Source organism: Opisthocomus hoazin, chromosome 3, assembly GCF_030867145.1.
Source record: "Opisthocomus hoazin isolate bOpiHoa1 chromosome 3, bOpiHoa1.hap1, whole genome shotgun sequence".
NCBI classification, from domain to species: domain Eukaryota; kingdom Metazoa; phylum Chordata; class Aves; order Opisthocomiformes; family Opisthocomidae; genus Opisthocomus; species Opisthocomus hoazin.
In genome coordinates, this window is record NC_134416.1 from 50372790 (window position 1) to 50386492 (window position 13703).

Below are 13703 nucleotides of genomic sequence, written 5' to 3' on the forward strand. Positions count from 1 at the left end.
CAGTGTACCTACTGAACTCATGCTGTGCCTCTGAAACAATGAGAATTAGTAACAAGGTTAACCTTACCATTCAAATCCAGGAATGTAATCTTCTTTTAAATGTGCCAGACAATCTCATCCGAAGATGTAACATTATACTCAGAAGATTTACATGATATGTCCTCTGAGGTTAAAACAAAAAATAAACCAAGGTGTGCAGAATCACAACAAGGAAACTACCAGAGTCTCATATTCAAGCATCACATCAGACAGACTTTTGGACATGGGAGATTCTAGGACATTTATATTTTTTTGCTGTTCTAGAAATAACCTGGACAAGATAATTTGAAACCAATTCTGAAAATTCCAGTAGGAGATCTTGCTACCAAATGGACGAGAGAATATTTCAGAAGACAAATTGGTCTTTTCAATTATTTCAGAGGGATTACTTATATTTTCAACAATAATCCTTTGGCTGAAATAGCCCGTAATGGAACTTGTTCTAAAAATAAACAGAATGCAACATAATCAAAACATAGTATTTCATTTCCAAGACACACGCACTGAATTTTACAGAGAAGACTGAATGTTTTTCATCTTGGTGTTTCATTGCGATCCTCATAATCCCGAAGTTTGAGGAGAATCCAAACTTAAAAGATGAAGGTTTGGGTCTTTAGAAGGTTATCTCATTAAGTGAAATGGTAGCAAAATAAAAAAAACGCCAACAAACAAATGAAATGCAGTTTTATCCTAGAATTCATAAGGGTCTTTTTCCCCTCATTTCTTTCATTGTCAGTCATAAATATTTTTTCTTCCTCTCTTTAAGTATCTTTGCGATTCTACTTCTCATTGGTACAAGAACATCTCCACCTCTTCTTCACTGCTTCCCAATGCATTGCTACCATTTTTCTACCCAGGATTACATCAGTATAACCCAGGCACACACTTTTTTTCACCACACGTCATGCCAACAGACATAAACCCAATTTCATTCTCTTGTACTAGTCCTAGAAAATCTATGCAAGTACTAAAAGTAATAAGCTCCATAACTATTATTATGTATGTAGCACTTAAAATCTCATTTTTTTCACCACATTAATCCTCAGAATGCTTTCCACAGATCCCTTTCCTCCCTCTCCACACCCATATTTTTCTATCAAATTAACTCCAACATTTAACAACACTTTAACTAACATGTGAAGCTTCTTCCCGTAGCAACTCTAAGAATGCTGATAACAGCAAACAGGTGCAGTGATTTTTTTAATTTTTTCAAAATCTCTCATTCTCTTTGCAGCTCCTTCAGAGGCATTTCCCAACCACCATGCATATATACCAATCTCAATCCACCAACCTCAATCATCTAGGCAGCCACTTTTGTAGATCTGGCTCAGAATGAAGACAGGAGCATTATTTTACTTTCTTTAACATTACTTTGAATATCTTGAAACATTCCCCTACAGCTCAGACAGTAACGTATTGAGTTAGCACATGAAAATTACAGCATGAAACTGAGCCTGTCCTCATTAAGGATAGTTAAAATTGACTATACAAACAGATATTTTGGTTTTTTGTTGTTTATTAAATTAATGAAAGTCTTAAAGATTGAGAATTACTGGAAGATGAGAATGTTTTGATAATGTGTCAAACAATCTATCTCCAAGCAAAGTAGGTAACCCTACAAATTAATGGAGACAGATGTGTTCTCTTTTGCAACATAGCAATTATTTAATTAGACATTGATCTACAAAAAAATTCTAACAGCTCCCTGAAGAAAAAAAAATCCCACTTAGGCCAAACTAATTCAACAGATTAAGATATTTTATATTTGTTTTTTGATTGGTTGGTTGTTTCTTCTAAAACAGATTAAAAGATGATAAGACAATGCTTTTCTGACATAACTTCCAAAAGCCATACAAAACATTCTTGATCAACTGTTTTGACTCCATTACTCCAAAATTATTTCTAGTTTCCTCGTCTTCTACTGAAGTTCTCAATCAGTAGTTCACAGGCCAGTTGAAAGACTACCTTTTTGGAGTCCATGAAACATAATAGATCGAGTGATTTCTCAGACGCTGTCTTTATCCCCAAGGCCTTTCCCTCTGCCCACTCCTCTTACTGCTTGTCTCTTGCACTGCATCCCACACCCTCCAGTCAGTCAAGCATCTGTTCACTTCTCCCACATTTATGATCTCTTTCATAGAAAAACTCTGCAGACAGCCCTATACGAGTTCTGTAGTCCGCTCCTCAAGTGCTGCTGCTGCTGTGGGCCTGGAGATTAAGCTAAAAACCCACAATGGTTACAGTGAATATCAAACATTTACTGTGAAGGGCTGATCGTAGCACAGGTACTGAGACGTTCTTGTGGAGGTACTTAGTAAATGCAACAATCATAAGCAATGCATGTATACAGCGTGTAGTAACTTGCATGGCCAGACTGATAAAAATCTACAAATTTACCCTGTGAAGCCACAGCCCCCTAGTTCTTAAGTGCTTCTACAACTCTTAAAAAGAGGATGTTTTAACATCACAACCACTTAACGGGGCTTACTGTCGCTGGAACACTGTATCACAAAGAGCGTGAAAGATCCTTCGTCATAAGATAACTGTGTGTTCAAGCTAGATTAAAGCGGTAATTCCATCTTCTTTCAGTATCTGCTCTTTGGAGGCAGTTCCCATGCTCTAGAAACCACAGTAATCACTAACAGACTTTTACTAAGAACAAGGAGCATCAGTTCAAGACAAAGGGATGGTTATCATTGACAAGTTCCACTCAGATGGGTAGCTCTCACTCCAAAAGCAACAGGGGAAATTGGCAGTGAGTCAGCTGTTCCCTGAACACTGACTGGAGGAACAGCACTTTAGCATGAATTTGATTTGCAAGTTGAAGCAGCCACATGACTGGACCACCACAAGAGCTGGGAGCAGTGTCCATTTCTTGCTATTGCTAACTGTCCACCCAAAGGATGCTGGGGCAACCAAATGGGCAAACCAACTCTCCCAGGCAGGTAGACTTGTTTCTGTGATTCTCGCCATCAGTTTCACAGAGCTGTAACCCAATACTTGACATTTTATATATGTATATGTTTATGCCACATAAAAATATGCAATCCTTATTCTGTCCTCCCACCAACTATTTCCTACTGGGATACCTTGCCAAAAGCACTTCAGCTATTACCCAGGAGACCACTGTTGTACTGCGATCTCTATTTAAAGTCTCCAGCTGCACAGATCACAGAATCACAGAATGGTAGGGGTTGGAAGGGACCTCTGTGGGTCATCTAGTACAACCCTCCTGCCGAAGCAGGGTCACCTACAGTAGGCTGCACAGGACCTTGTCCAGGCAGGTCTTGAATATCTCCAGAGAAGGAGACTCCACAACCTCCCTGGCCAGCCTGTTCCAGGGCTCCGTCACCCCCAGAGGGAAGAAGTTCTTCCTCATGTTCAGACGGAACTTCCTGTGCCTCAGTTTGTGCCCATTGCCCCTTGTCCTGTCACTGGGCACAACTGAAAAGAGCTTGGCCCCATCCTCCTGACACCCACCCTTCAGATATTTATAAGCATTTATTAGGTCCCCTCGCAGCCTTCTCTTCTTCAGGCTGAACAAGCCCAGCTCCCTCAGCCTCTCCTTGTACGGGAGATGTTCCAGTCCCCTCATCATCCTTGTAGCCCTTCGCTGGACTCTCTCCAGATGTACTGAGCAGGGTGAAGTAAATCATCAGAAGAGTCTCCACCATTATTTTAAAAGATTAGTAGCCTTATAAAAGACAGCTCATGCTCTATACTACTGCTTCCCCTTTCTTTTCTACTATCTGGCCTGATGGACCCAAGCACTTGCTGAACTGTCCAGCCATTCTGCTGATGTGTGCTTAACAGACAGGAGATGTTTAATAATGCAACACAACTTGACAGCACAGCATCCCAGGAACAGGACAAAAAGAAGACAAACAACATGTTTGACAAGGATTGCCAATGTAGCAAAATTGGCTACACAGATTTTTCTTATTCTTGGCCAAAAAAAAAAATATTTCAAAGCAAGAGACCTCAGTATGAGAACAATCCGGACAAACGCTTGGTAATACTTGACGTATTCAAGAAGGTACATACTTGTGGAGCCCTTGGTCATCTTGAAACTAGTAACAAAAAGATATTAACATATCTTCAGTAGTAACTTAATTGAAATTGTCTTTAACAGTGATTTACTGAGCTTATTCCACAGCTAGACAGTGAAGCTGACTAGTTATTCTACTATTTTTTGCTTTTTAAAACACGAGTGTTTGCAAGACGTCTCAAAAACCTGCATGATGAATGAAACAAATTATGAAATAGGTTAGAATGCATTAAGCATTACTGCTCTAAGTATGAACCTGCTGCAGCACTGCTACATCAAACTGCTGAAAAAAAATGCAGAGACGAAGTCTAAAAAAGACTCAGAAAAGCAGAGAATGTGAATAAACACCATTAAATGGGTATAGAATTCTCAGTCTGTATAAGAAAATTGATGTTTTCTGTTTAGTCACTGTCCGAAAAAAAGAGGCAATGATGCATTTGAATTCTAAATCATGACCATCAGACAACTTTTCATTATCATTTTATTCTCCCAGTTCTCCCATTTTTAAGTAGGATGTGAAATTCCACATAACGACCGGATTCTGGCAAAGGCCAGAGAAGTCCTAGCTCCTATGGGTAATGCAAGTTATCAAGTAATTTTTCTGATTTCACAAAACAAAAACTAATTTGGGGAGTGTGATGTATTTTCAAGTCTAAACAGACAAGGTGACCTTGAGGCCCTTCCCAACTTCATCTTCTATGATTATTGGTTCTAAGATTATCAAAGTAATGCTCTAATTAAGATGCTTTACCTGCTCTAAACACTTAATTCCAAAGAGGTTCTCATTGATCTTACCTGTCTAGAATTTCTAAATGACAGAAATGGCAAATGAGATCAAAGAAACTAATGTGATCAGAGAGTGTCATAATTTTGAGATAGCTGCCAGAATCTTGGTCCAGAAGAATGATAGCAGGCTGTGACCAATAAGGGTCTATTTTCTCCCATTACCTTTGCTAGTAAATATTGGCAAACAGGCATAGTGACGTGGAGTGTCACATGCTTCTCTGACACAGCAATGCCAACAGATATCCCAGCAGCTGTTGGATAACTGGGAATTTTGAGGCATAAAAAGAACAAACATTTATCCAAAAATAGACATCAATAAATGTATTGAAACATCTGGATGTGAATTTGTTCAGTTAAAACTGATGGAACTGAAAGAAAAATAATCTAAACAGGAAGTTATCACTTAATGACGGATGAAGTACTTTGGCAATACAATGATAGTGGTAGAGCCTCATCTTATATAGAAGGCACAAGTCACAAAGGCAAGAACAAATCATATGGGACATGAAGATTGACTGCGATTTACTAGACTCTGTATACACTTCACAAGGCATCTCACCCACTATAGTGAACCACTACACACCATTAGGCAGGTTCTACAGGCTGCTAAGAGTCAGCTGAAATGGAGTAAAACTTTCACCTTCAAATGGTTGATCTATACTTTGGTTAAGGCTCTTTTCCCTCTCTAGACATCGTTATACAGTAAGCTAACCAGGACAAAGCAATGTAAACCATGATTATAATGACTGCTTCACTAAATTCCTGATCCTGTCTATACTTAACCAAGTTCATAACAAGAAAGAGAGAAAATAGCTTTGATATTAAGTTCTCCAAACCAAATGATTTACTAGCTCAAGATGCCTGTCTGTCAAGGAACACTTCTGAAGCTGCAGATGTTTAGAAAATGTTCTTATCTGTAAGTCGGACTATGCTGTGTAGGTTGCAACTGCCACCCACAGGATAACGATCTCTAGAGTTGAGCCCCTGCATCAGTGAGGAGATTCTCACCATGACAGGCTCAGCTAGACCAATCTATGCATACAGGACGACAAATTTTAAAATAGAGTATGTAATGTGTGCCTTCTAAATAAATTACTTTCTGATGTTCCAAAACCATGAACAATAATCTAGGTCATGACCTGGAATATCTTCTACAGCAAACTATAGCCCAATCCTCTCAATGAGTCTGTGAATGCCCCTGATGATTCCAGAGGAACAGACTCAACTGTGGCTGCTGATCTTGGTAAACTTGTCAGACAGAAATGAAATTCAATACTATACTACAAAACAAGTCTTCTCAGACACGTGAGGTACAGGATGCCACATGAGACTCAGAACCTGCAATGTAACAGCTTGATCCCATATGTTAAAAACCTCATCTAAAATGTCCTCCGATACTGAGGAAAGCTACATGCCAGGGTCCACACAGAATTTGTGCTGCTGAGTTCAAGCCATTAATGAGAGCTGAACTCTTAACATTCAAAGGATAAAAACACCAGTTTCTCCCCAGTTTTCTCTTCCAATGCCAGAAACACCAGAGCTTGCTTAGATCAAAGTGAATGGTGCTGCTCTAGATCCCTCCAACACTAAGTGCAGTCCCCAAACCCAGTCAGTACGCTGACACCAAAGAGGCCCTAGAAAGAGGGATGCCAGATGGCTTAACCATCTCCTGATACTTATGATGTCTGTGCTAAAGTACTATAGTAACAAGTGGATATAGTTAGGTAATAGTCTGCTTAAGGTGTGATATTCAGAACGACGTAGGTCATCCCTTCAAGCCAAGAGTCCAACCATTAACCTAACACTGACAATTCCACCACTAACCATGTCCCTAAGCTCTGCATCTATATGTCTTTTAAACATCCCCAAGGATGGTGCCTCAACCACTGCCCTGGGCAGCCTGTTCCAATGCTTTACAACTCTTCCAGTGAAGAAATTTTTCCTAATATCCAATCCAAACCTCCCCTGATGCAACTTGAGGCCATTGCCTCTCGTCCTTGGAAAAGGAGTCATTACTTGGGAGAAGAGATCAACACTTGCCTCACTACTGCCTCCTTTCAGGCAGTTGTAAAGAGCAATAAGGTCCCCCCTCAGCCTCCTCTTCTCCACACTAAACAGCCCCACTTCCCTCAGCTGCTCCTCGTAAGACTTCATGTCTAGACCCCTCACCAGCCTCGCTGCCCTTCTCTGGACAAGCTCCAGCAACTCAACATCTTTCTTGTAGTGAGGGGCCCAAAACTGAACACAGTACTCCAGGTGCAGCCTCACCAGCGCCAAACACAGGGGCACGATCACCTCCCTACTGTAACAGTAAGCATTAAATGATACCTTAAGGCACTGAGAACATCTTCACATTGTTGAGGAATGCTCATATTCATGTTCCTGCAAGGGTTTTCTCCTATGTTACTCTGCTTTGATAGAAGTAATGTGACATTACTGAGAACAGATCCCATTCCTGGGTTGGGTTCCTGCCTTCTTAAAAGCCTGTGATGTCAAGGGTTAAAAGGCTGTCTCAAGATAAGAGTTAGAATCTCGTTCTTCTCAGTCTGCCCTAGAAGAATGCAAAAGGCAAGCTGAAATAGATTAAATTTATATTTTATTTGTAGATCACATTTTAAAATAAAAAATATTAAAACACACTAATTTCTGTATTATTTTGTACTAACAAAAAAAAAAAATACTGACATTTAAAACACAACCACAGAAGGTAAAAAAGAAGTAAGTGCAGGTTCATCCTTGTCTAACAAGTGCAAAAATTACTTGGAATAAAACAAATTGGAGGAAACCCTAGAGCAAACCAAAATAAAATACAGCTCTTCAAAGCAGCATTGATTGTGGATCAAAGGGAAAGGCCATCAAAACTTCCCAAGCCACAACGTTTCTGCATGTCTGAAAAAGAATTAACTCAGAACAAACATGGAAATAATAGTAGGTCTCTGTTAAGCCAACAACAAAGAAATCCTTAATACCATAAAACAAAGTCATGTCAAATCTTCCATTTTCAAAGATACATGAAGCTCCTTTCACGCAGTGCTTTAAAATGCTATTTATAGTAACAAAAGCAGAGACTTAAGATAAAAGTCAAAGGGATTATCATCAATGGTCTAGCTACACAGAAGTTACTCTTCTAATTTTTTGTTTCATTTGTGGTCTTCAAATATGAAGATGTAATGCAAAATTACATCCATACTGCTATACGATCTGTTTCAACTACACTATCTTAGCAGACCAGATGAAGCAACAATCAGCTTTTGGACAGCCAGGCACATTAAGCTGTAACACGCAAGCTAACAATTCCAAAGGGCTTTTGTTGCTTTTCATTATTTTTTTCAGCATCAATTTCTTTAACTAATTAGTACAATTTTCTTAAAGTTTACAGAGCAAGAGAACAACTCTTAATTAAGAGCTGGATCCTGTCAGGAGACTAGTGCAAGAAATACAAGGTATGAATATTAGTCACCCAGTATGTACCTGTCACCTGAACCATGAGGACTCTCCATAGCACCGTAAGGCACATAGACTTCAGTAACACAAGACAACCTCTCTTTGAGCATGAAATTTGGAGAAGGAAGAACAAAAATACTGGAGAGGAGATCCAACATACAAATAACCCAACAAGCACTGCTGTTCTCATTCTTGGGATTTTCTTCTGCTTTTTTGTCAACTAGTGGTAGAGACTTAACAGAACTGTCTTTCAAAACACCACTTACAGAAAAGAGGGCAATAAGAAGGGCAAGCTATTTATACAAAATCTTTTAAAATATTACCAGAAACTATCACCCTTCATAAGCAGTTGTTCTACGCTTCACACCAATGCTGAGCTCTGCATTCCCGAAGCGAGCAGCCTCCACTCATTTTGTTCAAGCCTCTTTCACCTTCCTGTCACCAATAACAAAGGATCGTGTCTAGCAGGCAAATGATAAAAGTTGGATCACTGCTTAGAACTGTTATCAGTTCTTGTGTGGCAGAGTATCCTTGGATATGTTTTGTTCTCAGTATTTTTCATTTCCATATTTTTTATGCAGTATCTTATGGCATGAAATTATTAAGAAGCAGAATTCACTATTTCAGGTCTTTCAGCAACTGCTTGAGAGTCCTGGTGAGTTTAAGAACAGCTGAAACTAAATGGATACAAGTTTTTTCAACTGAAAGGATTCATTACAAATTACTTCGACTACTCAAGTGTTAACCTTTCTATTCAATTTTTATGAGTTCCACGTATGACCAGAAAACAACAATACAGTTTCATCAAATGAGGATCAGCTGAAAGACAGGATGTTTCTCCTCCTTCCTTTAAAGATTTCCTTTTGTTCTCGTTTCTTTAAGTGTTCTATCCTAGTCTACTGGACACAAAAAGCAGAAAACTGGTATGGAGGTAATACCCAGGCCATACATAAGCATTGCTCTAGTATGCTGCAAAGTACAAAATGAGTTGACGTATCAGGTCTACATCAAAGGTATGCCCTTTGTCAGGTTGTAAAGACAGGTTGCAATTTTGTCCATAAAAACGCGTCTTCTACAAAATGGGTTCTGTAACACGAACTGCTCGTGGTATGCCACCATTCCACTGATCCTGCACATGCGTTCATTTCTCAGGAATGCTTGTAAGCTGGGCTATGCCTTGCCCTAAGATAAGCAGACTTGCATGAGGAAAAAAGCAGTGTGTCACAGGCAGAAAGATTCAACTCTCTGCAGGAGACGTCTTCCACAAAATGCAAGTTCTAATACAGGACACGCCAGTGGCTCCTGTTTTACTGCCTGTATCACGTACGCGGTATTTACAGCAAGAGCTGAATATAATGGGAGTCCTTTTCTGCTTATGCTTTAAAAATTTAGGGAACAGCTTGAAAAAACACTGCATTGCAGGAACTTAAGTTTTCGAAAACCCTTTAATCAAATACCAAAAAACAGTAGATGCAACACTGACTGTCAGTTTGGAGCCCCACCACTCAGACTTACACATTACAAGGTATTTTAAGACTGTCACGTAATACATTTTTCTAAAGTACTTCTGCTTCTTTCATTGTGAGTGTGGGAAATGCAGAGCTGTGTAATGATTTCAGGCTCGAGTCCAGTTTTTGTACGCCTTTTTATCCGTAACTATTACATGGTGCATTATGAGTTTCAATATAGATTGAATATAGAGACATGACCATATCCATTTCTCTCATAATTACTGTGAGAGAAATAGTAATAGAGAGTGAATGAGGCAAAAGCGTAGCCACAGAAGGAAGATGATTTTATGACTATGAAACAGAACTACTACAGAGATGCTGTTGGTGCTATAACTGCCTCTCCCACAGATTTCCTGCACAGCTTTAAGTAAGGTACTTAATCTTTCCATGCCTCAACTCTGCATGGGTAAAGCAGAGGTCAAAATACTTAACTTCCCAGGCATGTTATAAGTATAGAAACGTTTGGGAAGCTACTGGGTGTTGCTAATAATAGCTATGTATGTACAATTGAAACATAAAAGAAAAATATACATTAGCACTGAGTTTGAAAGATGTACAGAAAATTAAGTATGGCACCTGACATTAAACAAAGAAAATAAAATGAAAAATCAGCAGCTCTAGTGAGTGAACTTAAAGTACCTGGGAAACAAGCACGCGAGGACATCATTTAAAGTCTAGATTGTAATATATGGATGTGCACAAGAAAGTGAAAAAGCAATGCCAGCAGTCTTATCTCTGTCATTTCATACTTTTTCGCACTTCACTTTGAAAGCCAAATATTGTTGTAATGTAAGGGCTTTTGTAGAAAATTTAACATGTAAATATCCATACATTTGTTGTATGTATTCATTCAACCTCTTGTTCCTAAAAATAATTCAGCAGCATACAGTTTTACAACATATTGATCTAGGTAACTCAGGAGTCATTTTCTGTGAGTAGGTATCAATCACTTCATTGTTTACTTGTCGTTGGAAAGAAATTGATTTAATCAAACCTTGCAGTAACATGTTATTGATGTATCCCAAGAAAACGAAGTCATAACGAACCATCAGGGTCCTAACATAAAACACTGTAAGGAGTGGCAATTTTGGCTTCAGTCTTTCATTGTGATTTGCAAACATACGCTGCTATACAAGTAAAGCCCAGTGCAAGACTGTAGGTGCTCTCAGCAGCACTATGCATCATTTACATAACACATGTGGGACAAGTTGTCCATAACTCAGCAACCACAGGAGGCCAGACAAAACCACACTGTGGACCTTGTGTATCTCCACTGCTTACATACAGCGGTGCATCATTTTCACTCGATTTTAGCAAATCATGACCCTTCTAGGGGAGCGTGAGGTGATATGACATCATGAGAATACGAGAGTCGTAGCCCTTCTCCTCAGCGGTGGATCAGCCTTTGTTCTCTTGAGGCTTTAAACTTTTCCATATATTTGACCACATAGGAACAGCAACTTTACTCGATATAAAATTCCTTTATGCACATTTGTGAAACGAAATACAGCTTATAGTGGCACCCGCAGCAGTAACTTGAAAGAGTGAAGTTAGAATAGCATTTGATATATTCTGTAAACTTTCGAATACATGTTGCCAGTTTAAAGCATGGAGAAACAAGTACTGTAGCAACACCCAGTGCCAAAAATTATTTTGGCAAAGGTAAACGTTTTACTACAGTTAAACTCCTGTTACAGTTGTGAGAAATAAGAGAGGACAGTAGCTACACTGCATCAGAACATCTTCACTAAAGCCGCACTATTATTAAATGTTGTAGGATGTACAATGAGCCGTATCAGAATTTAGCAGTGACCACGCATATGAGAATACCTCAGTACAGCTTACAGAGACATCTATAGGTAGTGTCTGTCTAATTCCTTACAATTATTTATGTAGGAGAGAGAGGCTGAACTTCCTATGTAGGGATTCATACAGCAAGGTGAAAACGTTTTTCAGAAGAGATGTGCTTCACAACTAAACAAATAATGGTAATAAGATATCAATACCCATCACCAAAAACTGATGTACCATTAGCACAGACAAGTTACTTAGGCAATGAAGTCTGTATCAGAGATGGATAAAAGTTGGTGTAGATACAAAAAGCAATATAACCAGCAGTCTGTCTTTCTAGCTTTGTCATCTTTCTACACACCCAACTGCAGCTGAACCAGCCCCAACTTTTCAGGAGATACATGCACAAACGGGTATAACCATACATGCTATGTAGCGCGTAACTATTTGTCGTAAAATTCCTAGAATGGATAGAACCCCGCACGTACTCCAAAACTGAAAAACAACACAAACAATGTGCTCTATTACACTCAGCAAACAATGATACAGAATCATGAAAACAGATACAGTAGGGTTAGGGAGACAGTTCCTTAACGGAGCGGGAAGGGACTAGGTCTCCAGCGCCACGGAGCCTTCAACCGGACGTTTCCCGGCTCAGCGGGGGAACTGGAGAGGGCGAAGGGAAACCCCGGGACAGAGTTCTCCCGAACGTCCTCGCCCCTCACCCCACTCCTCCTGTCCGCACGGAAGGGATGAAAAGGCAATTCCCGGATACTGCACTTTTCTCTAGAATTAAAAGGAGGGATTTTTCTTGGGATATCTGATGCGCCAACTTGCAGAGACAGAAACAATCCCCGGGTATTTACACACACACACACACATGCAAGAGAAGAAAAGAACGGGCATTTCCTCACACACGCACCGAGGACGGGACGCGGCTCTCCTCTCCGGGCGGGGACGGGAGGAGAGCGGGGGGCTGCCCGCACCGCCAGCCCGGGCCCACCCTCCCCGGGAGCGGGCTGCCGCGGCGCCCCCTCGCAGCCCCCCCACGCCGGCACGGGCGGCCGGGCACGCCCCAGCTCCCCTCACGCCGGGGCGCCCCGGCCGCTCCCGTCACGCACTCGCTCGCACACGCACAAGCTCCCCCGCGCACCTCCTCCCTCAGACCCTTGCACGCGCACTCGCGCCCTCCCCCTCACGCACACGATCCCGCACAGGCACTCCCTCACACACGCACTCTCCGTCGTCCCCCCCGCCCCGTTCTCCCTCTCCCGCGGAGTCCCTCACGCTCGCTCCCCCTCAGTCTCCCTCACGCACACGCTCGCTCTCCGTCTCCCTCCACCCCCCCCCCCCCCGCACGCACGCTCGCTCGCTCGCTCGCTCGCCCCAACGGCCCCAACCGCCGGCAACAAAGCGGCGGGCAGCGCGCCGGGCCGGCGGCGGGACGCGCGCGGCGCGCACCCGCGCCCGCGCGCACACAATGCTGCCGCGGCACCTACCAGGCGGGCAGCCTCGGCCCAGGTGCGGTCCTTCTTCTTCCTCTTGTCTTTCATGTTTGCATCTCATTGAGGTGGCTCTGGGGGGGGCGGGGGGAGGGCGGACCGGGGGGGCGGGGGGGGCCCGGAGGGGTTCCGCACGGACAATGATACGGTGACACCGAGCTCTGGAGCCCCCGGGGCGGGAGGGGCGGGGGAGGAGGAGGAGGCGGCGGCAGCGGAGGAGGAGGAGGAGGGGGAGAGAGGGGGCCGGGCCGGCTCGGCTCCCGGCAGCAGCGGCGGCACAGCTGACAGCTTGAGGGATGCTCCGCCACGCTCACAACAATGCACTATGACGTCACGCAGGGGAATGGCGCCCGCACCAAACATCCCCGCGGCGGCGGCGGCGCGGGTGGCGGCGGCCGCCCTCGCGAGGAGGCCGCCCGAGAGCGCTCCCGCCGCCAAACCTCGCGAGAGCGGCCGCGCCGCCGCCGCTCTCCCCCCGGGCCGGGGGCGGCGGGGAGGGCAGAGGGGGGGTGGCCGGCGGGCGCGGCCGGACTACAACTCCCGTGGTGCAGCGCGGCGGGGCGGGCGGGGCGTGTCCCCGGG

At 42.7% G+C, this 13703-nt stretch overlaps 1 protein-coding gene across 1 annotated transcript in view; it reads right to left on the bottom strand.

The window, feature by feature from the left end:
- ASXL3 (ASXL transcriptional regulator 3) overlaps positions 1 to 13502 on the bottom strand; it is a 126866-nt gene extending 113364 nt beyond the window's left edge. Inside the window, exon 1 of the mRNA XM_075416231.1 lies at positions 13119 to 13502. Coding sequence (XP_075272346.1) covers positions 13119 to 13172 — 54 coding nt within the window. The 5' untranslated portion in view covers positions 13173 to 13502. The remainder of the gene's footprint in view (positions 1 to 13118) is intronic.
- Positions 13503 to 13703: the final 201 nt, after the last annotated feature.